Source organism: Amblyomma maculatum, chromosome 3 (assembly GCF_055883805.1).
Source record: "Amblyomma maculatum isolate TAMU_Amacu chromosome 3, ASM5588380v1, whole genome shotgun sequence".
NCBI lineage: Eukaryota > Metazoa > Arthropoda > Arachnida > Ixodida > Ixodidae > Amblyomma > Amblyomma maculatum.
The window spans coordinates 121,088,898-121,116,124 of NC_139346.1; the positions used below are offsets into that span (position 1 = coordinate 121,088,898).

Sequence of the window (27,227 nt, forward strand, 5' to 3'; positions counted from 1 at the left end):
TATATTTTCAAGGTCGCGCGTGTCTGATGCGAAGATCAAACTGAGGCGAGATGACAAAATATATTTCACGTGATGATTCTAACGCATAGCGTCACTGAGCGCTCGGATCTTCGGCTGATAGCCATACCTTCTATTTGTTTTATATTGCCACGGGCTAGGCTTGATCTATCGAATCGGTAAGCTGTGTCGAAGACGAAGTGGTCTCGTTTGCATGGCGAGTACTCAAGCTGCCTGTGGTCTCTGTGAATAAACCTCGCCGTTATATGATCTCCCTCGACGTTCACGACTGCGCTTCGTCTCGCCTATGACATCTGCTGGAGGTTGCTTGAGTATTCTAAGCTGATACTCCATCCTTCCTCGGACAACCATAGCACAAGCCCGGTGCCTCTTGTGAGAACCTCCATATACCGTGTCAGCCGCCGCCTCCACGGCTTTTCTCCGAAATTTAAACTTCTGCATAAAGAAAGCGCACCCATTGCTGTGCCCACGACAGCAAGCTCAGACGGCGTCCCTTGCATTCCTGCTTCTTTTGTGAGTCTGGAAAATCCCTGGATCCCAAAACCCTCGCACGGCGGTTACTCGGAGGATGCCCAAGACTGGCTTGATTAGTTCGAGCGTGTCGATTGTTTCAACGGCTGGGACGACAATGCTAAGATACGGAACGTCTCCTTCAGCTTAGAAGATGCCGCTCGTATCAGGTATGAAAACCCCTAGGGTGAGTCTTCCAACGTGGCAGGAATTTCGACGCCAGCTGTTGGAGACTTACACCAGCAGCGACCGCCATGAATGGGCTGAGCGTGAATTGACCACTCGCTTTCAGCTCCCAACAAACGTAGCGATGTGCGTGGAAGAAGTGACGCGCCTCGGCAACCGAGAGGACCCGACCATGACCAAGGGAAAAAATTAGACCCCTGATGAGAGGCGTAAAGGGCAGTTGTTAGGTGGTCTTGTGCGAAGCCCGCCCAGAACAGTCGCCGAGTTCCTCTTCGAGGCTGTGGTCATGAGGAGGGCGCTCCAGCAGCGCTCCAGTTTCTACGACTGACAGATAAATGCTATCTCAGCTCTGCACCCCCTGGATGCTGTTTCGGGGGCGAATATAAGCCCCATTCGGAACCTCGTGCGCTCTGTGGTGCGTGAGAAGCTACAGAAACTTTTTTGTGCACTCTCTGACCAGCGTCATTCTGGCGAAAGTACAGCAAGCGCTCAGACGACCCGCCACTCAAGAAAGGCAAACACCACAGTCAGCTCGTTTCCCGGCAGCGACTTATGTGGACATGTTGCACCGTCCTACGCCGCTCCTCTGCATGCCACCATATACCCCTTCGGTGGTCGCAATGCAAGCTGAGCTTCCGATTCCCATGCTGGTAGGCCCGATGTCAGGTGTCAAGGAAGACCAATATTTGGCGTGCGTCAAATCGACATCTGTGTTACCATTGTGGCGAGGCCTGTCACATCGCCCGGCAATGCCCTATCGGCCCCTGAGGTTCCGTAGCATTACTTCAGATAGTCCAAACCCACGGCTTGGCAAAGAGCCTCAGGAATTTGATGAACACGGCAACTTCACCATATTTCACCACCACCTCTGCGCTAACAGTCACGATCGCCTTCGTCGCGCCATTCATCGCCTCATCAGTCCGGTTATGGACATGGTGCACAGCGTGGGTCCTCGAGCCCGCAACGAGAAAACTAGAACAGGCGACCTTCGGAGACCAGGCCGCCCATCATCGTATTGCTGAAAAGCTTCCTACAACACGCCGACCAACCCTTACCGAATCGATGACGACGATGCTGATGACGACGACGACGACGACGAGGAAGATAACGCCGACGAACGAGACGTGACTGGGTCTGGTGAAATCGTGATCTCCCTTGACATACCCGTGCTGGTTAATTTTTGGAGGTTAGCGCGCTAGTGGCTATGGGTGCGGAATTTGCGATAATTAGTAGTACGATAACTAAGGGGCTGAAACAGTTATGATGCCGTGGACAGGGGAACAGATACGTACGGCTGGTGGCCACGTTGTTACGCTCCTCGGTATATATATGGTCAGTCACCGTGCGTGGATGCATGTTCGTGGCAATGTTCCTTATTCGGCCTGACTGCTCACGAGACGTCCTTCTCGGGCTTGACTTCCTCTGAGAAAATGTTGTGACAGTAGATCTTCAAAATAGATTTGTTACATTTTCACCTGAACTCGGTGCAACCAAACGTACCCGCAAGAACTGCAGCGCCGCCATGCATATTTTCCGCGTAACTTTAACGTGGCCTCCACGGGCGAGTATTCTGGCTAAGATCACCTGCAGATGCGCCACATTGCGGACAATGTGATGTTAAGCCAAATGTCTCTCTTTTGCTTACCATGTATGTTTCCGCAGCAAAAGGCCTCACCTTTTTTTGTGAAAGTTGAACTAACGTACTCGTGACCAATTTTATTAATGAACACCGTCTCCTATTTCGTCGCACAACCATAGCCCACGTCGCTCCATGTCCAAGAGGAGGCTGAGCGTTTCGCATGTCTAGAAAATACGCCTGGTGGAGTCAGCAATTGCAAGAATTGTTTCTGCAGTTTAAAGACAGCGTTACCTCGTCTAAGCTACTTCAGAAGCCCATTACTAAGCAACGGATAATAACGTACGGTGATGCACGCCCACCGGGAAACCATCCAAACTCAAGGCATAATCCAGCCATAGTCCCTAGTCGTCACCTAAGGGTTTTGTAAAAAAGAAGGATAGCACGCTGCCTTACTGTGTGGATTACAGAAAACTTAACAACTGAACAAAAAAGGGATGTTTATCCGTTACCACGTATAGATGACTCTGTCGACATACTGCGCCAACAAAGGCAATTTTCTTCAGTAGATCTACGCAGTGTATATGAAAATTACAAATTGACGGGAATAACCGGGAGAAAACTTCCTTTGTCACTCCTGAGGGTCGCTATGAATTTCATGTGATCCCCTTCGGACTCTGCAGTGCTCCAGCAACATTCCAGAAAATGATGAACACTTGGATAACCGGCCTTTAATGGCAAATACATCTGGCATACCTGGGCGATGTAATCATGTTTTTCAACAACCTTTTCGGAAGATCTTAAGAGGCACACAGTAGTGCTAGAAGCCGTCCGGTCAGCTCATCTTTCTCTGAAGCCGAAAAATTACCATTTTGGTTTGACTAAATTGGAAGTTCATGGGCAGGTTGCAGCGCCGAGGGGATCCGGCCGGACCCGGAGAAAATTTCTGCTGTAGCGGAGTTCCCGGTTCCCACGGATCAAAAAAAGCCGTCCGACGATTACTAGGCCTTTGTTCGTACTACCGGCGTTTTATCAAACACTTCGCTAACCTGGCCAGTCCTCTGACGCACGAACTGAGGAGCCATTTTTGTGGGGCACCGAGCAGCAAACTGTTTTTTGACGACCTATGACATCGGCTACATTCCCCACCAGTATTAGTTGATTTCGACAATGATGCCGCCACTGAAATTCACAGGAACGCCAGCAATATTTGTCTAGGAGTGGTTCTCAATCAGCGTCCGAACCGTGTCGAAAACGTGATCGTATGCTGGCCGTGAACTTTCACGTGCCGAGTGTAACTACTTTAAAAATGAGAAGCAATGTTACGCCGTAATGTTGGCCATCAGGAAATTCCGCCCCTATCTGTACGGCAGGTAGTCCCAGGTTATTACTGACCACCACTCGTTGTGCTGGTTGACGAACGGCTATCTCGTTGGGTCTTACGCTTACCGGTGTTTGACTTCATCATTGTTTACAAGTCTGGTCTCAGGCACACCGACGCTGACAGTTTGTCGCGTGTAGCCGTGCAACCTTATCAATACAGCGCTGATGACGATGCATTCTTTGGCGCAGTCACCGCGTCCGACATTATCGCAGAAAAACGTGCGGACGAAGAGTTGAAGCTACCCATCGAGCATCTAGGAGATCACCATCCAGCAATACTCTCCCATTTGGATAGTGGGCTGCCATCCCTCTGTCTTAACGCCGGAGTATTGTATTAGAAAACCTCCACCTCCATTGGTAACAGTTAACTCCTGGTAAAGCCAGCCGCCCTTCGCAATGAGATCCTCCTCGCCTTCCACGACGAGCCGACCACCGGGCACATTGAATTCATGCAAAACTTGCCACTGTGCGGCATTATTACAATTGGCCCACGCTTGCCTCGTGTGTCAAGTGATTTGACATGATGTGATTATACTCACTTCAGCTAATTTCTCTCTTACCCACCACTTTTATATCCACTCACCCTCTTCCCCCCGTTCAGGGTAGCAAACTGGTTTTTATTATCAGTTAACCTCCCTGCCATTCCTCCTCCAGATCTTCCTCCTACGTTTTGACGTGCTGGGATTGCGAGCGTAGGAAGACGCCGCCTCTGAAACCGCCTGCCACATTGCAGTCTATCCAGTCTCCCAAATCACCCTTCGAACAAGTCGGCATGGACATTCTCGGACATTTTTCTTTATCATCAGGAAGAAACAAATGAATGGCTGTTACGACAGATTATCTGACGCATTACACCGAAACACAGGCGCGTCCCCAAGGCACGGCGTTCGAAGTTGCGCAGTTCTTTATGCGTGCAATTCTGCTCCGACATGGCGCTCCATCCGTCGTCATTACAGATTGGGGCACGGCATTCACTGCTCTCCTTGTTCATGACATCTTCGAGCTCAGTCACACCAGCCATCGAACTACGACAACATACCATCTCCAAACAAACGGGCTCACAGAAAGCCTGAATAAAACACTGGCCGACATGATTTCAATGTACCGTCTGTTGCAGAAGTTTGCAGCCCAACGCGCCGGGCGGAGGAGCAGTATCGCTCCCGAGAGGCGGCGCTGCGCCCGCCGGCGCGGCCTGGTGACGCAGCTATAAAGAGTGAGGAGGTTTGTTCTCTTCCCCTCATCCCGCGGTTGTTATCGCACATCTTTGCTCTCAGCCGCGCGATGAGGGGAAGAGAATAAGCATCCTCACTCTTTATAGCTGCGTCACCAGGCCGCGCCGGCGGGCGCAGCGCCGCCTCTCGGGAGCGATACTGCTCCTCCGCCCGGCGCGTTGGGCTGCAAACTTCTGCAACAGACGGTACGTGTATGCTGAAGAAAAACCGTAGGACTAGGTACTCCCTTACGTCACATTCACGTACAAGACTGCGACTCTGGAAACAACTGATTTACACCATTCCTTCTAGTCTACGGAAGAGATGTGCAGATGATGCTGGACGCAATTCTCCTGTGCGCGGCAATGACTCTACATCAGACGAGAGCTCCTTCGTCCATTAGGCCGAGCAAGTTCTCCAATTTGCCCGCTCGCACGTCAGAGCTCTACAATGCACGGATTCGAGACGTTACAACCTGCACCATAGGGAAGTTATCTTACAATCCATGTGTCCGTGTGTCGGTTTGGACCCCGGTCCGCCCAAAAAGAACTATCCAAAAAACTACTAAAGCGATATTTAGGACTTTATGATGTTCTCCGTCGTGTTGGCAATGTAGAATATGAAGCCGTTCCTTGTGGAACTGTGGCCCTCGGTTTTCGGCAACCGCGGAGTGACATTGTGCATATAATGCGACTTAAGCAGTTGTTTCCAGGTGACACCAATGACGCCACACACAAACCTGTTCCGATTCTGTTTTTTATTTTGTTTTAATTCCACCATTTCCTTCGTACTTTTGCTCTTCATGCACTCCATGCCGTGGCATTCCTTTTTAACGTTCTACATTTTGTTAATTTTTTTGTGGCTGAGCCTATTTTCAACATATCCACGCATTTGAATGATGCTCTTCTTTTTCGGGGGACTAATGCCACAAGCCTGGCTCCAGCTATCGGCTTGCTAAGCCGTGTAAAAGACCATGTGGTCGCGTTTGCGTGACTTGTGCATGATATTACTGTGGTCTCGGTGATTAAAGCTCGCCGCTCTACGGCCTCCCTCGACATCTACGACTGCGCTTCGTCTGTCCTGTGACAATATATATATAGAGAGAGGAAATGAGGGTGCTCGTTATAATACGCCTTCATTTATCTGCTTGTGCTTACGGGGGTCTCGGTTCTGGCAGTCTTGAAGCCATAGGTAGCGTTAGAGGGTTCTAGCACAGCTTTCGCCCTCGCTCTTGATCACGTTCAACGTGACGCTGGCGGTAAAAACAGGACGTTCCACGTCCGCCGCTATGGTTGAGAGTGGCGCTGGTGAACACTCTCAAGGTTCGTATACAGACAACATAAATTCCCCAAGAAAGTAGCAGGTGGGCCAGCGGCCGATGTAGCTCAGTTGGAAGAGCACCGGAAGCAATATTCGGAGGTCGTGGGTTCGGTTCCCACCATCAGCACGTTGTTTTCCCTTCTACATTGTGTTTATTTATCTTTCCCTTAAATAGATTAGATTACTAATTTATGTGATTACCGAAGTGAAAAATTAAAGAAGAAAAAAAAACAAAGTACGATCTCTAGTGCTTTCCTCACCGACTGTTGGCTTCTTTCCTTCATATATATATATATATATATATATATATATATATATATATATATATATATATATATATATTTGTGCAAACTATAGTCGACGACGAAGCGGAGACAATCAGTGGCTAGTTGGCGTAGACGACGAAGTTGGTTGCCTGGAACCGCGCTCAGACCGCTCCTCAGACTTCGGCAGTCCTCTATAGGCTCAGCGCGTTGCTTGGACGTTTGGCACCATACCCGTTACAGTCTGATGGAGTGCGCTTGGTACGCTTTCCCACGTTTACACGCTTCACGACGGATCTGACTCCGTTCCACCAGCGACTCAGTCGCCGCCTCCGCGGACAGTCGCCTGAGGTTGGGCCCCTTTCTACCCCTACGAGGATCACGGAGTCGCAACTCTCGAGCCACCTCAACATGGCCACTGATCCCACGCTCTCAGCTCCGATCCTCTACCACCCGCCGCGAACACCACCATCTTGTCACGGCGACGTCTTCGAAGACGCTGAGAATTGGCTGGCGATCTTCGAGCGAGTGGCTCGGTACAACAGCTGGAGTGACGAGCGTAAGCTCAATAGTGTCTACTTTGCCCTAGAAGAGTCAGCGCTTACCACGAGCGCGCCCTTACCACCTGGCAAACGTTTTCACGTGAACTTCTGACCACCTTCCCCAACGCCGACCGCCGCGAGAAAGCGGAAGCTGCACTTCAGTTCAGAAACCAGCGGCCAAATGAAAGTGTGCGCATGTACTGTGAAGACATGACCCGTCTTTTCCAGCGCGCAGACCCCAATATGACAGAGAAGCTTCACCACCTCAAGCGTGGAGTTAAGCAGGAGCTGTTTGCGGGCCTCGTTCGCAGTCCACCGCCTACTGTTGCTGAATTCCTCGCGGAGGCAACGATCATGGAAACGACGCTCCAACAACGGGCCCGGCAGTACAACCGAGATGTCAGCAGCCTGGCCGCAGATGTTTTTTCGTCGTGCCATGGAGGTGGTGCGGACGCCTTACGTGACATCATTCGGTCGGTTCTTTGGGAGGAATTCCAACGTTTCCCAGTGACATCACTGACCGAAGTCGTCAGAGATGAAGTACGCCAGGCTGCTCATGAATTCCCGGTAAACAACGTAATGCAGCGCATCGATGAAATGCCCACACGCACATCCGTTGATCATCAAGCAGCTGCCCACGATTATGTCGCTACCATGCCTCCACGGGTCGACGACAAACGAACGTACGCGTCCGTTGCACGTCAAGCAGCTGCCTGTGGTCCTATTGACGCCACACCGGTGGTTAGCCACATCGATATGAAGCATCGACTCAAGCTGTGGCGCCTGTTCCACGCCCTCGCAAGTCGGACGTGTGGCGTACGCGGGACCGCAGGCCAATCTGCTACCACTGCGGGGAGGCCGGTCACCCTTACCGCGCATGCCCGTATCGCCGAGTGGGACTACGCGGCTTCGGACCCGATGTACCCTGTCCACGGAACGGCGAACGGCTACTCGAAATTGAAGTTCATCTATCGGCCCGTCAGAAGCCTGGGAGATACAGACGCTATGACTCAGGATCGTCATCTCCGCTGCAGTACCGTTCCCCAAGCCCTCGCAGAGACGCCAGCTATACTGAGCGGCGTTCTCCCAGTCCACGCCGGAAAAACTCATTCTAGCGGTCTCCGGAGGCAAGACCGCTGCTGTCGGAAAAAAGTGAAGATCCTCCGCCGCCTATACACCGATACGCTGATTTTTCACAGGGGCAGCGTAGCGACAGCATCCGACACGCTACTTCTGATTTGTGCGTGACACGTGACGGAACTGACACGATCGCTTTACTTGACACCGGTGCAGACTGTTCAATGTTGAGCCACGCCGTCGCCCAGGAATTGAGCAAAGTTGTGACGCCATGGTTGGGCCCTAGCATTCGCACGGCTGGAGGTCACCTCATTAGCCCGGCCGAAAGGTGCACAGCCCGAATTGGCATCCGCGGTTTCGTCTACGTCGGGGAATTCGTCGTCTTGCGCGACTGTTTGAGAGATTTGATCCTGGGGCTCGACTTTATGCAGGCACACGGTGCTGTGACCGACCTACACGACGCACGAGTCACATTCTCGACTAAACGGGCAGTGGCACGCTTCGACATCCGCCATCCCTGTAGCCATGCTCTCCGTATTGGGGAGGATGATGTCACGGTGCCATCACGGTGCAGTGTCGTAATGCGCGTGCAGAAGGACCTATTTCATGACTTTTAGGGCATGGCGGAGGGTCATAGCCCGTTGCTGCTTGAGAAGGGTCTCACTGTTTCCCGAGGTCTCGTCCACCTACGGGATGGCTGAGCTACCGTTCTGCTCACCAACTTTTCGAACGAATTTCAGCACCTCGTCAAAAGCACGGTGATCTCTTTCCTCCAAGACGTCGCGGAGTGTCCACATTTGTGCACCGTGGGAGGAGCCCTTCAAGACGATGCTGGACCTTGTCACGTTCTGCCACCTATAGAAATAAACACCGAGTTATCTTCGCCTCAGAAGAATCTGCTTTCGGCTGTCTTGGCAGCTTTTTCAGACTGTTTCGCCACGTCTTCCAAAGTGGGCCGACCTCCGGTCGCGAAGCACCGTATAATAACAGACGAGACCACGCGCCCCGTATACCAACGGCCATACCGCGTTTCACCAGCGGAACGAGCAACAATTCAGAGACAGGTCACCGAAATGCTTGTCGACGATGTCATTCAGCCGTCTACAAACCTGTGGGCTTCGCCGGTTGTTCTCGTCAGAAAGAAGGACAACACTGCGGTTCTGTGTCGATTACAGAAAACTTAATCTCACCACTAAAAAGGACGTTTACCCACTTCCCCGCATAGAAAACGCACTCGATCGACTGCGAGATACCCGATACTTCTCGTCGCTAGACTTAAAAAGTGGATACTGGCAAATAGAGGTGGATGAGAGAGACCGGTAGAAGAAGGCTTTCGTAACACCCGATGGCTTGTATGAGTTTAAGGCGCTACCGTTCGGCCTATGCTCGGCACCGGCCACGTTCCAACGCATGATGGATATCGTTCTGTCCGGTTTGAAATGGCAGTCGTGTTTGATTTACCTGGACGACGTCGTCATATTTTCGACCACCTTCGACCAACACCGAGAAAGGTTACGCCTTGCATTAAAAGCTCTCCGAGACGCCAACCTGACAATCAAACCGGAGAAATGTCACTTCGGCTTTGAGGAACTGCGCTTCCTTGGTCACGTGGTCAGCGCAAAAGGTGTTTGCCTGGACCCTGAAAAGACAGCTGCAGTTTCTGGTTTTCTGCGCCCAACTGACAAGAAAGCTGTTTGACGGTTCTGAGGTTTACGCTCATATTACAGACGCTTTGTACGAGACTTTTCGCACATCGCGGAACCGTTAACCACACTGACTCGAGATCACACGCCGTTCCTGTGGGGAAGTGAACAAGAGGCCGCTTTCCTTGAGCTTTGCAGCCGCCTACAGAATCGGCCGATACTAGGCCATTTTGATGAAAGCGTAGCATCCGCGTGGACTTCAGTTGCACCGCTAACTGAAGTCCACGTGGATGCCAGCAACGTTGGGGTTGCTGCAGTACTAATACAGAGGCAAGACGGCGCAGAACGGGTCATCGCTTAAGCGAGCCGAACACTTACCCGCTCCGAAACCAACTATTCAACAACTGAAAAACAAATGTCTGGCGGTAATATTGGCCCTCACCAAGTTCCGACCATACCTCTACGGCCGACCTTTCCGCGTTATAAGCGACCACCATTCATTACGCTGGCTCGCGAGCCTCAGAGACCCCTCAGGACGATTGGCTAGATGGAACCTTAGATTACAAGAGTATGACGTAACAGTCGTATACAAATCAGGACAGAAGCATCAGGATGCTTACTGTCTGTCGCGCTCGCCCATCGCCATATGTCCAGAAGAAACGGCCGATGATTTTCCCTTTCTGGGGGCTATTAGTACAACCCAAATGGCGCAGCTGCAGAGATTGGACTCAGAGTTAGCGCCACTCGTCGACTGCCTGCAGGGCGTCGACGTCCGTATTTCCCGTGATTTTCATCGTGGGCTTCAAACATTCACTCTGCGTGGTAACGCGCTCTACAAGCGAAATTTTGCTAACAGTGAAGAGGCGTTTCTCCTTGTTGTGCCCTCCGAGTTTCGCCAAGATGTATTGAGTGCCTGTCATGATGAACACACCGCCGGCCACCTGGGGGTGAGCCGTACATTTGCACGTATTCGTCAAACGTATTATTGGCCCAGGTTACTCCCATCGGTGCGGGCCTATGTACGCTCATGTCATGACTGCCAACGTTGGAAGTCTCCGCCATCCAGCCTATTGCTCCGCCGAAGACCCCTTTCCATCAAGTTGGCATGGATCTACTTGGTCCTTTTCCGAAGTCCTCGTCTGGCAACCGTTGGGTAGTCGTCGCGACAGACTACCTAACACGGTACGCAGAGATCGCGTGCCTTGTGAAAGGTACGGCAACCAACGTTGCTATATTTTTTGTTCATAACATTGTCCTACGTCATGGCGCCCGCGCCGTGGTGATCACTGAAACTGGAAGAGCTTTTATGGCTCGCCTAATCTGGTTGGTCATGACTCTGACTCACACTAGCCATCGACGTGCGACGGCGTATTACCCTCAGACCAACGGGCTGGTGCAGCGCCTCAATCGTACCCTCACCGACATGATTTCTATCTATGTGGACGCAGAACATCGCACCTGGGAGGCGATTTTGCCCTATATAACTTTCGCGTACAATACCGCCACTCAAGAGACGACGCAACTGACCCCGTTCCAGCTTGTCTTCGGTCGCCAAGTGAGCACGCCGTTGGATGTCATGATGTCAGTTGGTCGTTCTTGCGGCTCTGATGCCGAACTTGACGCCGACATCTTTGTTCAGCGTGCTGAGGAAGCGCGGCAGCTAGCACGCTTCAGAATCCACCGACAAGAGGGGAATGACGCTGCTCGGTATAACCGCGGCCGAAGAATCGTCACTTACGAGCCGGCCGACTTCGTGTGGGTGTGGACACCTGTTCGTCTTTGCGGCCTATCTGAAAAGTTACTACGCCGATACTTCGGCCCTTGCGAGATTGTTCGCCGTATCAATGACATCACCTACGCCATTGTTTCCGTAGCTTCAGCTCCATCCCGAACACCACAGCGTCCTGAAGTCGTGCACGTGGTTCGGCTGAAGCCCTATCATGATCGTGCATGACTGATCCTTTCGTCAACACCGCTGGGTCCTTGTGACACTTTTGTGCACCCTTTCGCTAACTTCTTCCTAGTAGCACCGCGTCGCATCGAGTCGATGCTACAGAGGAGGTGGGTAGTGATACAAACTACAGTCGTCCACGAAGCGGAGTCAATCAGTGGCTAGTTGGCGTAGAGGATGAAGTGGTTGCTGGTTGGCGTAGACTACGAAGTTAGTTGCCTGGAACCGCGCTCAGACCGGTCTCGGACTTCGGCAGTCCTCTAGGCTCAGGGCGTTGCCTGAACGTTCGGCGCAATACCCATTACAATATATATATATATATATGAAGGAAAGAAACCAACAGTCGGCGAGGCTAAGGAAAACATTGGGGATTATGTTTTATGTCTTTTCTTTTTAATTTTAACTTCGATAATCACATATTTTAATGTAATATATATATATATATATATATATATGTGTGTGTGTGTGTGTGTGTGTGTGTGTGTGTGTGTGTGTGTTTATTTTATCTAGTAACTTGTTTTCTTTACTTATTGATTTCAAAATAGAGAGCCTAATTCATACTCAGTCCTAAAGGGCCTTATGATCAAAGATAACTAGATTGCTACCTTTACAGTTATTAATTGTTTCAATATTATTTCAAAATATTCTTGGGTGTCAAGAATAACTGACTCGTGGTATATTAAAGGTGTGCTTTAAAATTACTCTTCTATTAATGAGCAACTTACGAGGCATTGCTTTCCATTTTGGACGTACTCAGTCGTGTTGTCCATACATACGGTTTTACATCCTGCAGTCCGCTGAAATTAGAAATATATGCTTTAAGAAGTACACAGCAAAAAAGAATAATTCTTCCTTTTAAGAGCAAAGAAAAACTGAAGAAAGGAGGTGATTTATAGTAACCCGTGTTCAACTTTTATACAAGTTTATAAAACTGATTCCTTGCTGGTCCTATTGGTAGTTGATGAATAAAGGTCGCAAGCATAAATAGAATACTGCTCATCTCCCTATCAGTAGACAAGATTGAAAACCATGCAATGATTCAAATACAGGCGTAGGTTAGTGAGAAGATTGCATAGATTTGTCATTTGTTTTCTTTGCTATTTCGTTTTCGGGGTCAGTTATTTAGCTCGCGAAAAAAAAAACACATTTTAATATTTTGCCAGGGCTTCACAGAAATTCATAATTATGTCCTGCGATAAATTTCAGTACGATTATATCTTTCCTCTCTTTCAAGCCCTCTCTTCGGTGTTTAGGATCTATACACGGTAGCTAATATGGGCCCAACCCAGGACAGAAATGCATGAGTACTCTTCGACGTTCTGACATTCATAAACAAGAACACAAGCACTGTTGTAGCTCAAACAAATATATATATATATATATATATATATATATATATATATATATATATATATATATATATATATATATATTTCTATCACATTTTTGCACTAGAAGAGAAGACAAGCTCGACGACGCGTGTTATTCGAGCCTCAGGGCATGAATATTGTTATCTGGGTCTCGGGGCATGACAAGTAAACGCCATACGCACTTATCATGGTCATATCGAGAAAAGGCGTTAACTACACGTATGTTGAAACGCGGAAAACTTTAGATGTGCTGAAGACTTCGAACATGATTTTGACCGCTACAAAGAAAGTTTCAGAGGAGTACTTACTAATTAGCATCCACCCGAGTGCAAGTATGGAGCTTCAAAGAAACTCGCGGCAACCATCAGACCATTTCTTTCTCCTACATGGTATTTATTAATTCGCTGTCACTATATTATCTACTAGTCTTCCTGGCTAGCTCAGTTTTCAGAGGTGTAGTTGATAGATGGTAGCTCCAGGCTTCAACTCGAAACCAGGACGAAGTTTTGCTTAGGCTACGAAGCTTCAGAGAAAATCGCATAGTCTTCCTTTGAGTTGAATGGCAGCACACGGGTAGGATTCAATGAGTAAATTCTCTGCAGTTAAAATCTACTCTACTTTTGGGAGTTTACGTAAACACAAAAACAACAGAAAGGACACTGTGTGTTGAAACGCATAAACGTAACAAGCTGCAATATTTGCAAGGGTTTTCTTTTTGGACGTCTGGGAGATTTTACCTTTACAACCGTAATAAACCTATCAATCGCACAATGCCCTCTATATAAATTGTTATATCCCTGTGAGTGAAACACGGGGAGGAACGCGTGGCCTATTTCCGTCCTAGCTAATTCGACGAACCTACTCAGCCTTGCAGGCCGAGGTGTACGCGCTAGGACAAAATTCTCGACTTCTTTTCTCTCGATCTATCTATCTCTTTCCGTAATTTCTGCTTATCCATTTTGAATTTTGGACTGCCGCGCCGCCACCCCATGACCGTTGCAGCGCACTTCGCTGGCGTGATTTGAAGGGTGTGTGTGTGCGTTTCGAGCGCTCCAACAGCCGCTTTACCGGCGCTGCCTTGGGTTAGCAGACTGCGTCTCCGGTCGCTTTCTCGTGTTAGTCCTTCACGGGCTCGTATTTTCATCATACCAGGCAACTAAAACTACGGCAGTGTTTGGTTTTGTGTCCGGGGCGTTAGAAATTTATTCCTATCTCGGCATACCGCTCCAGTTAGGCTTCGCTTTTGTTTTCTTGTGCAGATCGTTTAGCACCGTGAATCATTTGTGTGTCGACTCATTATAGTCGCAGTGGGGATTACTATTTTTGTTCGCAACCTTCGCATGTGGTTGGGCTCGCTTGCCGCTGCGTGTGAAGGTCGCAACGATGAAAGAGAGCGCCGGTGCGTGCGATTTAAGGTTTATAGGATCCACTGAAAAGCAGCGATTAACCTTGTACGACGAGGCTCATGAGCCTTGGCTTCTGAAAATTGTTCGAATACAGCTCGGATCGATACGCACAAGAGCCTGTGGACGAGCACAGCAAATTAAGTGCACACTGTGATCATTCGCCTGTATGTTGTGTAGGTGTGTAGTTTATGTACGTTGCGTTTTCACGAATTTCACGCCGTTTTAGAGCGCAGCTCTTTGGCGTCCGTTCCTGGGTTTCGCGTCGGCGTCGGCGTCGTCATCGGCCTCGTAACCAGCTCCGCCCCCCTTTCATCCCCCCAGCGCTAGCAGCGACCGACTGATACCGCTAGATGCCGCTGACGCCGCTAGAGTCAAGATAACGTGACTGCATATAACACCGTTGCCGCCATGCAGAAAGAGGAGGGGAGGGTCCCCCCGCCCCCTCTGTTCCTGTGTGGCGGATAGGGTGCTCTTCAGTTGCCGACGCGCCGGTTATTTCACGTAGGCCCCGGCACGTCGACGAATACGTGACCACCTTCCCACGGCTAGACCTTGTTCTTGGCGCTGCGGAAGCGAGGGTATCATATTGTTTGCGTCGGCATCGGCGGCGTTGTCCCTGAAACCAACTCCGCAGCTGGGGTTGACTCACTATCGGCGTCAGCAGCATCAGCCAGTCGCTGATATCTCTTCCCTCCTCCCTTTATCGCTTTGTCCGCTTGCTGCGCGCGCTTCTGCCCCCATCGTTTGCCGCTGGGTGTACACGCCGCCCCCCTCCCCCCTCTTCCTGCGAGTCTCCGGTTGTCAAAGCGCCGGCTCGAACTTAATTCCTTTCTTCGCTCCTCCTCCAATGCAACCCCTGTGTGTGGCAATCAGAGAGCCAGATCGGTGGCGGCGGATTTGCCTCAATCTATCGAAAAGGTGAAACAGCTTATTTGCTGCGCTCAAATTTCGCATTAGGAAGTAACGTAATCGTCGGTAATTTTTCTTTTTTAGAAATGCAATTCTGTTCAAGCGCCTATTTTAAATAAAAGGCGTTTATATGTTCAGTCGTGTATTTGCGCACATTCGTATCGCTTCGGTGAACGCAATATGCTCACCATAAAGATCGCATGCACCGCACACGTATGCAGAAGAGATCTCTCAAGCTTCCTTTAATGGAGTTGTTACTTAATTTGTCATCGCTGCATCGATCAGATTGCACTGGACGTGGTGTTGGTTACTGTGTGCTCTCCGGAGATCGCATTTTGTTCTCGCGTATGTGCGCGAGCGAGCTGCCAATGCATTTCGTGTATTTTGCCATTGCTGCTGCGAGCCGGTCGCGCAAGACGTTGAGCTGCGACCAGCTCCCAACAGCTGTGGCAAAGTAGGAAAACGTGCAGTGAAGGCAGCAACTCGCGCGCGTATACGCGCGTATGGTGTGCGACCTCCATAGAGTACACATCAACCACCCCCTCCCCCTTTCAGAGCGCGTGTGGAGGCGCCAGGATATACGAAAGACCCCTCCCCCCGTGCCAATGATTGTTTGGTCCGTAGTTGGGCCTTCATACTGTAGACCGCAACTGAAGGAGCAACTGACGCTGCCGCTGTAATTCATGATTGCTGGGAGATGCTGGAAGTTTAAGTCCGGTGAACGAAATTCGGGCCTGTTTTAAGCAATGCTGATGGGAATCACTAACTGCTGGCACGGTAACAGCTACACGAGCCCACGACGTCTGCACGTGTTTCATTTACTTGCATATAAACATACCGCAGAGATATAAAGCTTTTGACGCGGTTAAGGTCACTTAAGAGCAATTAGGCTGTATTATTTGGGACTGGTTCTACTGTAGGGTTTATTTGACAGAACCCTGCCGATCACACAGCGGCTTCCATGCCGGGACTAGCTCCACTCGGTGGGGACGGTATTCCGTCGCTCCGCCAGTTTCTTTTATAGCTGGCGGCGGATGGCGTGCCCCATGCTCCGCCTGGAGACCGGGGTAAAGACATCTTTGTCACACTCCTGTGCAGACATGGAGACCGAAAGAACGCTAGACAAGGAGAACTAAGATATTCTTCACGCTCCCGGATAACGTAGTCGGTTAAAGCGCTCGGCTGATGACCGGACGTGTAGGACTTCGATTACCTGAGGAGGATGACGTTTTCGTTCTTTAAGGCTAGCAGAACCCCTTCAATATGCTGTGGGATCTAGCCGATAAATCTTGCGGACCCATTTCGCAGACTGATCTCTCTCAAGTGATATTTTTACCATGAACCAAGTAAGGCACTCGCCTGAGAGGTACGCCCTACCTAAACAATTCTTTTTGGCGGATGTTGTTGCTGTGACGCGCGTGTTCATTCAATCTTTTCTTTCGCGTCTATGCTTGTCAACACTCACCTTTCGCACGCGGCGATAATTGTCGCTTAGTATACGATAGCATGTGCTATTTTCACATAGACTGAAAGGAGGAAAGAAGCCGCCAAATGCTAGACATTACATACTGTCCCGTAAGAAACACACCCCTTAAATAAAGAACCTTTGCACCGCTAAAAATGAAACTGGTCCTCTGCTGCATCCTCGGAGTTGTAGTCAGGGAAATCCTACATACCGGGCCGTTTGTTGTGTTCAGTCCAGGAATAAGACAGGGTTCTAGACATGAAACGGGAAAGAGAAAACGAGGTTAAGGAAGCCATGCAGAAGCAACATATTTCTGCACTGCATCCTTTTAAGCGGTTACCTTTGCCGCGTACAAATATAGTTATTCATGCATTACCATAGCGTTAGGAACGCCAGTCTGCTAAGACACAAGTTGGCTTAAGAAAGATAAACGCCTCATCTTTTTCCTCATCCTTGCTACTTATTTGTGTTCAGTTTTGGCCATTCGTTTGATTCATGACAGCGCCAATCTGTTTAGTACTTCAGCCTTGCCAAGATGATATTTTATTGCCTCCGTTGCCTCACATCCAGTGGTCAATATCTGCATCTGCCTCCAGGGCACCATTAGGCACCGTGTTATTTCCGCATCATGAAACCGCGAAACAGATTGAATTTTGATCGTTACCTAAATTATAGGTAGCAATTTGTGCTCTATTTAGTCAATTAGTTTGTTTTAAGGGTACATTTATCTAAACACTACCATTATTAACATTCAGACACTTTTATTAGCGCTTTGCTAAGTTGTGCTACATGTTTTCAAGCACATATGTTCTGCTACATACGGCAAATTCATTAGATTTCATTCACTAAATGCATCATTTATCACATTCTGTTCGCTTCTGGGCACTTTATGCACGAAGTGAAGCAACAAATATTTGTGCGAATGTGAAAGCAATAATGTCTGATCTCGTCATGAGGCGAGTAATCAAGTGTTTAAAAAGCGAAGTGTTATCAACACTTTACCAGGAATGAAAGCAGTATTTCTGAAGTACCATAAAATCTAAGCACAAAATAAAAGGTTCATGCACCAAAAAACGACCATGTCTTGTGCAAAAACCAAATACTTCAAGCTGAGGAGCAGGTGTGAATAAGGCAAGCTCTTCGTCTTGAAGTCTTCTCACTACTTCATCATATTAAGGCAAATTGTCAAATACTTTATTATATTTAAAACGTATTAAAATACCAGCCGCTCTTCATTTGCCATGCGTTACTCCAGTCACAGAACAATGAAAATAATTATTTAGTTCCTGGTGATCATGGGTGTTATATAGGCCTAACTTCACTGCGGTATCAAAAATAGCATTTGTCACATCATTAATGAAAATTATAAATAATACAGAGCCAAGCGCCGACCATTATGGCACATCTGAATTGAGAGTCACTGACGGTATGACTGTGCATGACGATATGACTGTGTGTTGTGTACCATGGATGCTTCGGGTTCTTGTTCAAACATTTGTGGGAACGAACTGACGCACACTGCTATGTACTAAATTATGAAACTGCTCTACCAAAGAATCAACACCGCACGTTTCACTGCCTACAACAATATTCATCGAAAGACGACTCTCTCTGTTCAACAATAGCAGGTCTTTAGCCCGGGTAAAATATGTTAAGATATTGAAATTCGGCTTAGGGGTTGACAAACCACGTTAAAATACATGAAAACACCCTTGCGATCTGACAGACCGTCGACTACGCCACACTAAAACCTGTACTGTAGCAAATGCTGGTTAATAAAGGCAAGGTCGAGAACTAAGTTATACTCGAGTTGGACATTCAACCACTTGTGTTCAATCAAATGATATAGCCATATTAATTAGGAATTCACAGACAACCTTGTCACGACGTGTTGAAATTAACAAGGTCCAATCGATATAAGGAGTATGAAATCGCCTGCAATAATCATTTTAAACTTGCGGAACGTGTGTTCCGGTATGTATGCTGTAATATACGAGAAAACGTTTCCCGATCCGGGTGGACGGTATACAGCACACACAACTGCCATGTAACTAGAAATGTTTCTCCGGTACCAAACAGACCCAGTATGGAAAATATATGGCAATACAAGCATTTCAATATCATTTCTGATAAACAGAGCTTTTAACAAACCCTTGTAAAGAACTGCCTGCTGTTTCTGATAACAGAGTAATCTCGAGGCGAAAATTCTACATCTGATATGGAGCTGTCCGATAACGTTTCTGTTACGCAAAACTAGACGGACTGTTGCACTCTACACGCCAATTGAAATCTTCAACCTTATTAAGCAAACTGCGAGCATTCATATTGAAAACAGTCGCTGGTCATCAACGAATCAGTCTGTCTCTAGACTCTACGGCACGGGTAGCCTTGACAATCTTTTACCAATATCATCGCAAGGATAAGGAACACTGTCGACTATCAGAGAAGCGTACTGCTAAATATACTTATCCGCTTGTTTGCAGACATCAACCTAGCTGTCCCAGAGGTCCTTTAGAATTTTCCGTACACGCTCAGAAATCTCTTCGCTAATGTACATATAAAATCTATTTAGTTTCCTGGCGTTTTTAAGCATGGAAAGCTTGGTTCTAAATTCTAACAGTTTAAAAATTACAGGTCGCATCTTTGCCTTTCTTTGCGTGCCAAGCCTCAGAGAGCGTTCAGTTTCTTCACAATGGATTCAAAGTTTGGAAGACAGCAACTCAGATGCAGAATCTAATAGCTGGTCAGAAATTTCCTTTGATGGTTTCTTCGATTCCTAGATGATTACGTTATTTCTACAAGGTCTGTTTTCCAGGTCATCGTGTTTATGGTTAGGTTTGGTATTGACATCTTTATGGTTCCCAACAGTTTTCTCAAGATAATGAACGCGCTGAAGAGCGTCCTGTGCAGCTGAAGCCAACGCCTGTGTGTAATAAGCTCTTTACAAGACGCAATTCTAGACTGTAGAGCAGAACGTTCTGCCCTGATCTGTGCTTGTGTGGCTAGCAGTTCTGTTAGCGTTTTCTCTTACTTAGAGTCTGGATTAGTCTCGACATGACCGGCCAGTGGCAACAAAATTCTTAAGGAATGCAGTATGCCAGAAAAAATACACATATTGTGCTGAAGATGTGGCACCAGCAAAAAGAAACGGTTATCTCTCTTAAAACATTTCGAACTATATTTGTGGCCTACATGCAAAATTAAACAAATATATTTCCAAGGACCGTTTGTCATGCCGCTGCTAGACTACTGAGGAGGATTGGCCGGTGCATCGCTTTTATGTCCCGTCAGGTCCATGTCCAAGACGTTCCGGTGTTGTGCCATGCGTGGTCGAGGCATGCGAGATCGACAGGAGTTTAGGTGCATCTGTAGGCTGGCATTAAATAATAAACGGAAGGGCAGTGAGTGGGCAGTTTCCGTGAAGGAAGCTTGAAGAAGAAACATTGCATGCCCCTATGTGGGCACCGATCAATAGGTATGTCGGAGTACAAGGCGTTATATTAGACTAAATCTATATTACAGAAGAAGGAGCATGCAGGGCTTTCCCTTCAAAAGCAATATTCTTGTAAACGAGGCTCTATAGGTGGTATTGAAAGTGCGCAAAGCTTTGAACAACTCAAAAGTGCAAGTATGAATATCATTACTGAAAAACAGGACAGCGCAAAACGGACGGGACAAGAAAGGAACATAGCACGAGCATAGTCTTACAACTGGTTCGTTGCCCCAACACCTCTTTTCTTTATTAACAAAGAGCATGCGCGCCAACAAACAAAGCCTATACGCAGAATCAGCTGTTCAGCCAAAGAAAGTATTGTTCTTTTCTGTAGAAGTGAATGTAAGCTTCGATTACACATTAACAAGCCCTAATCTAGCCTTAATGCCTCAAGACCTTCTCGCTCTTATCTTTAACGCAGGAATGGTTATTCTTGGTTAGGCCAGAAAGCGGGGTACATTCCTATTCATCATACATGCAGGCACTGCAAAATTTAGGTAGATGCTGTCCACGTGCTTATCTAAGGAATTAGCGTGCTCCAAAAACCTTTTTTTAATACATCGAGCCGTCTGGCCGACATACACCTCGCCACAGCTGATCGAAACCTCATATATAACTTCTGATTTCCAAGGCACAAACTAATTCTTGTGGGTAATGCCACAGCCAATATTCGTATGTTTGTCTTTACGGGCTAAAGTGTATCAACTACTGGGAGTACATGCCCCAGTCAAAAATGGCAGTCCTGCCGGTTGACTCCTGCGATTCGAAACTTATTAAGAAGGGATTGCGCCTGCTTGCTTAATGGCTTCGAGCCAAGTATTGTTTCCATAAAGTTCAGGTCAGCATCCATGCTCAAAATTATTCGCCTACAACATCCGAGGTTTCCGCTTCGTCTTCTTCAAGCAGTAGCTGAGACCCTGTTTAATGCCTTACGCGCTAGACTAAACCGCTGGAGACGAATAAACAATAGAGGAGGAAGATCGAAGGGGTCCTCTATGTTTAGAAAGCCTAGCAAAGCTTGAAAAAGGTTGGCGGATAATTTGCGGTTTATGTTCTCTTTTTTTTTGCATGGAAGCTCTCTTGTTTACGCAGTTTATCAAGTAAAGGCAATCATAGGAAGGTTAGGTGTGGCATAAACCACATGAATGAGTTTGTGCTTTCTAAATCAGGAGTTATATATTAAATTTCTAGCAGCTCTGGCTAGGTGTATGTCGGCCAGGCAGGCCGATAAATTGACACAGGATTGTTGGAGCACGCTAATTCCTTAAATCCAGCAGGTTGACATCTACCCAAATATTGCAGGGCCTGCAAGCATAATGAACAAGAATGTAATGTGCTTTTCGGCCGGACTAATGTTATAAGATATGCGCAGGAAGGAAAACGTCAGGAAGTTCTTGAAGCCATTGAAATCGCGATATTAGGACCTGATAAATGTGTAAGCGAAGCTTGCATTCGCTTATACCGCGAAGAGCTGTGGTGGTGAAAACTTTAACTGCCAATAATTGTGGAGGGGCAAAGCCGACTGCTTTACATGGCACGAGGCAGCACTTAGAAGCCGCCCTTAAGCGGCAAAAGACAGCTCTTAAAGGTGTAATCGATTCAGGGCGTTGGTGATGCCCCAGCGCTGCTCTGTAACAGTGGAGCTGACCAGGAGAGTCTCCCAGTACGACTCTGCTGAATTTGGGAATGGAGGTGAGAAGTTACGGCATGCGAGGAGGACGTAAAGGAAGTCGCCCTGTTTGCCGCAGAGCTTACAGGACAGGAATTTATTGGGGTATCAGGGTATCAGGGTACCAATGGAGGCCTCGATAAGGGTTAGGGAGGGAGCCGGCGTTGCGTAAACACGCCGACTATCTCGGTAGTAGGTAAGAATATCTCGGGAGGTAAGCAGCCGCTTCGGGACTAGCGTAGAAGATCCCACTCCTGTCCATAAAAGTAAGACCTCGGGCGATGGAGTGGACCTCCTCCTTACCCGGGAGACCTACATGCGCTGGGGTCCAGATGAGGGTTACAGGGTGTATGGGATGCCAAGACCATAGAAGCCGAGCAGCGGTGCGGGATACCAGGTCATTGGTGAAATTTGATAGTGCTTACTTTAAGTCGCACACAATTTTGGTGGCAAAGGTCGAGATGAGGGCGAGCTCAATAGCTGCCTCCTCTGCAATTTCGGAGGAGTGTGTGGTAGAACATGTCAAGCTGTGAGATGATTTTGCGTTTTAGCTTTGTGTGTTGTTACGCATGAGCTCTGCTGAAGAAGGAAAAAGGCGTTGGTGAAATAAACCAGTTGTTAGCCTGCGCTCCTCCTGCGTTCTTCTTTTGTCTCGTCCTTTATGCGCAGTTCTGTTTTTCAGTAATTACTTACCAGCTAGCCCCCTATTGGACTCGATTAAATATGAATATCTGCGTAAAAAATTCAACAGTACTTTTACAGATAGCATGGACTGCGAGGGCTTTAATGAGAAGACTGCTATATGTTTACTGGATCACGTCTGACGCTGTGTTGGATTATTCGGTATCCAAAATGTAACAGTTCATATGCTGCAGCCCTCCTGCTCAAGAGGCGCGAAAATGTAGTCCCCTACTACACAGGCTCATTTAACGCATTCTTTAATTAGCGGGAGAGCTTCCAGCAGCCTCTTCGATTGCCTTGAAAGAAGGCCCTGACTATGGCCGCTTTCGTGGCACGTCATGACCCTTGTCCGGGAAAGACGTGCGCAGAGAAAGGAAATTTCTCCCCTTCCATTTGGTGTAGAGAGAGGCTACAGGAGCGTCTGGTGTGTGATTTGTTGATGGGTTATCTGTTTCCTTTGGACGCGGTACTTTCATGTTCCAAGCCTTGCTCACATCTGTCAATGGCAGCGGACAGAGCCACAGGCAGCATGCGTAGCCGGAGCCGCTACTTTGCATGCGCCATACCCTTAGCATCCATACTGCAGCTGCGTCGTTCCGCAGGTGTCTCGGCGATAGTGCCGCTAGAGAGTAGAGGAGGAGGGTGACGTTACAACTGAAGATGCGCACGTGGGCATAGAAATAAGGGTGGGTTCTGCACTGCGCATGCCCGCGCCGCAACGTTTGCTGCCCGAGTGAAGCAAGATAGTGTCTACAGGCATCACACGAGCAGGACATGAAAGTGTATTCTACCTAGAACGCCGGTGAAGTTTGATACATTCAATGGAACTGTTGTGTTCGATGGAACACTCGGTAGCCCACAACCAAAGCTCTTGCTCCAAATTCAGGCCAACTGCACTGACCTTTTCGAAATGCTTCGAACGCAGCAAAATGGTAAATGGTATCTAAAAAACGTACACCTAAATTACAATGACTTGTTAATGTGAACGGATGAATTGCTTGTGAATTCTGCGGAATAAAATCCTTGAGTCTCTTGAATGTGACAAGTGCATCACAAAGGCCGAAAAACATCGCAATCAATTTATAAATGCAATTGGCTAAATAAAAGCAGTTGGCTTTTTGTCTGCTAGATGCATACGAATTTCCGAAAAGCTCGATTCGACGTTAACAGAAAGCCACCAGGAGTCACAAAAGGATACAGTCGATGACAACGTTGTTACCAAGAAAGGGTTATACGTTTTTCCTAGTGACTGCATTAGGCCACTGTACCCAACGTAATGACGCCATGTTGCGTACTTGTGTCCGACATCATGAGAATTAATGAGGCATACCGGGAAATCGACATATCTTGAACATTCCTCGTAGCATCTAATTCACTTCCTCATCTATCATTTTGCGCTCAGGTGGTGACAATATTGAAGCTTCTACCAGTAAGGATTTGAGAAACCAGGTTCCTAGGTTCGGAATGTTGAACGTGGGCTGCCTTTATAGGAAAAGGACAGCTTGGGTGCCTATCCGCAGAGAATAGACAAAGGCATGGCGCACGAATCCATCATGTGAAGTAACAGGGATTTTTAGTATCACGTTGTTTGTATTATAGATGGCGAGAGTAACTAATGCGTTAGCTATTGGCTGGTAAGCGCTCTAGCTGCTTAGGTTTCCAATCTTAGGCAAGAACGACAAGTTCATTAAAACATTTCACTGTTATTAGTGTCATTTCACGATAGATTCCAATACATAAAGAATAAGTGCTTTATTAAGGTGATATAATTGGCATCAGCTGACATACCAAATATGCCAAGGGCATTGCAGGGCATGGAAACTGATAAGTATGGAGCTGAATAATGTGGCACAACATTACATTTGTAAATTCAGAACATACTCAAGTTACTGCCAAGTCTTCATTCGGATAAACTTCTTCAAAAACTTGAGCCGAAAAGTGACATCATCACCACGCAGCGAAACTACGGACTGCACTAAGAGAGAACGCAACTTTTGGCCACTCTATCATGAATCTACACACATTTGTCCATCTAAACCACAGCTTTTTTCGAAGCAGCACCTAAAAGCAGCACTCAATGAATTCAGTGGCGCCGGAATCATTCAGTGCCGTGATAAGGACACCCGGGATTGAAACGGGTACCTTAGTTGTTCTTCTTTAACATAGCTACAAACAGGGGTATCTCTTCTCGCAGTGTACGTCATGCAGCCTCACCTTATCGGTCGCACCGACAGTTATACGGTGGAGAGAAGAGCTGTCAGGACGATGAATAATGGCCCATGTGGAGAGCTGAAGGTCGTATAAGGCGCCCTTTTGATCCTCGTGAACGGTCCCGCAATATTGAAAGGCGAGGGTTCCCAGACTCAGAAGCCTAGGTCGGGTGACGAGAAGTACGAGGGTGGTAATCTCGCCGCGGATAGGTGGACAAAGCCTAACACAATTTTGACACCGAGGAGAAAATGCAATGTGGCCTGCGTAGGCGCAGCACGAGCACTCTAGGGAAGTGTGGCGCGTATAAGTCATTCCCGCACAAATTCCCGCGTCGAAATTTTCTGTCTCATAAGACCGATTCCCGCTGGTCGCACTGGCTTCGCTGCCTCGGGCAGTGATCATGGCGCGTTGCTCGGCAGCGAACGCTGGGGTTCCAAGTACTCCTCAAATTCCACAGCCGTAAAGGCTGGTAGAGACGTTCGCAGCAGATACGACTCTGCGTGCGCAGTCGACCGGGTTTTTTACGCAAACGATCGGGGAGAAAATATATGTCAAGTCTCAAGATATGTCACCAGCATCAACCTCTGCCATGAATGACACATCAGCTGGCCCTGTGAGCGCGGGGGATTATCGGCCGCATTCCGACAACTTGTATCTGCTACCGTGCTCTATTCCGTCAAAAATAGAGTCGAGGCTTGCTTTAAAACGCGGAAGGTATATGACGAATTAGAGTAGGCTATAACGCCAGGTTTCCGCCGTTACACGGTGACATTGGATTGCATCATTCAGTGCTGCAATATGAACTGTGAATTTTCCGGGAGGCATCAAATGTCGCGAGAGAAACCTTAGCTCTCAACCTTGCCGACCTTTGAAAACTTGTCATCAAAATAAAAATGCGCGGAGTAACAGGCATTAACTTGACCTCTACGAACTCCTAGCAAACGTATTCAAAGAAAAAAATGAGGGGAAGCCGTGACACGTGAGCGGAACGTCTCTTGCTGTTTGCTTTTTCGCGAACACTTACCCTTTTCGTTGACTTGATAGTCACCCAATATTTCTTGGAGTTCTGTCAACAAATAACAGCATCACGTTGAAATGAGCAATGTCGAAGGAATTCAACAGAAAATGATCATTAAATACAATTTATTCATCCATAAATTGAGTTAGATAAAATATTTTGTATGGCTTAGCTTGTAGCTATTAACAAATTATTGTGCACTATCAAGGCTCGCCATTATTTTACTTGCTTTATCGTGGCATTCCGTTGTTTTGCTTGCTTTGAAGTCACTTACCTCTTTTTACATATTATATAATGTACGCGGCCCATCTTGACAGGAAATAAAAATATAAATGCGTGTTTTAACCAAGAAGTATGAACGTTCCTGCATGGTATAAAAGCATCGTGCTTGATAAGGTTAAGATGAGTTCGGTTTATATTTTTAAACAGCGGGCAATAGAGAGGCTCCTGCCAATTCAGCCTTTGCTCCAACATGTGAGGCCTCAAGAATCAACAACTAGCCGGAGCATGGATATGCTGCCTGTCCATACCACCCGCCAGGGCTGTTCTCGGGAGGAGTGCATGATGACAACTTTTCAATACGGAGCCTAAGGACTAATGCAAACGCACTTAAAAGGGGAAGAGGTTAATCAGAAAAATAAGCAAAATGTTATTGCATAAGTCAGGTCCACCTCTAACGTTATGATGATATAGCATTATGTGCAGTTGTCTGCGAATCCTTCAAAGGTGGTTGGTTTGTGTGCATTCGCTTTGGCACTGGCCTAATCAGTGACCGTTTAATGTGAATCTCCATCTCGCGCATAGCTATTTGAGCCCCGTCGTAAGCTAAACCAATGTATGCAAGAATACTAAGCCCTTACGGCTAAAAGGTCTGCTTTTCCTAAGCCGTAGTGACCTGCGTGCCTGGCCTTAGAGCAATATGTTTTACTCCACGTTCTAGTCCTGAAAGGCTCGATTGCGATCTCACCTCCCCTTTTGGCAAATGGACAACCCAAGTTAGTACCACGTCCCATGCCTTGTAGCCCCGTGCGTGCACAAAACACCGCGGCCGGACAACAGCCGACCGAGTCACTTCTCACCAGCTTAAGCCATGGTGGTCATTTTAGCTCAGGACACTTAATGTTCTGCAAAACTGAACATTTTAGCGCTGTAGCGCCAAAACACTTCTTTCTTTCGTTATTGGTGCTTTTATGCCTTTATTCATAAATATCGAAGCAACAACTTAAACTGGAGTTTGGGGAGAGGAATATAAATATTGAAACCAACCGGAACAGAGATCCCCTCGGGTAGATTTCTGGTATATGCACTTCAAAGCTACTTCCCAG

General features: G+C 47.7%; 1 protein-coding gene across 1 annotated transcript in view; it reads right to left on the reverse strand.

Annotated features, from left to right (window-relative positions):
- Positions 1 to 25,945, reverse strand: part of LOC146195836 (evasin P546-like) — a 31,862-nt gene extending 5,917 nt beyond the window's left edge. The window contains exons 1-3 of the mRNA XM_084596291.1: positions 25,909 to 25,945; positions 17,042 to 17,082; positions 12,406 to 12,477 (exon numbers count right to left, since the gene is read on the reverse strand). Coding sequence (XP_084452417.1) covers positions 12,406 to 12,450 — 45 coding nt within the window. The 5' untranslated portion in view covers positions 12,451 to 12,477; positions 17,042 to 17,082; positions 25,909 to 25,945. The remainder of the gene's footprint in view (positions 1 to 12,405; positions 12,478 to 17,041; positions 17,083 to 25,908) is intronic.
- Positions 25,946 to 27,227: the final 1,282 nt, after the last annotated feature.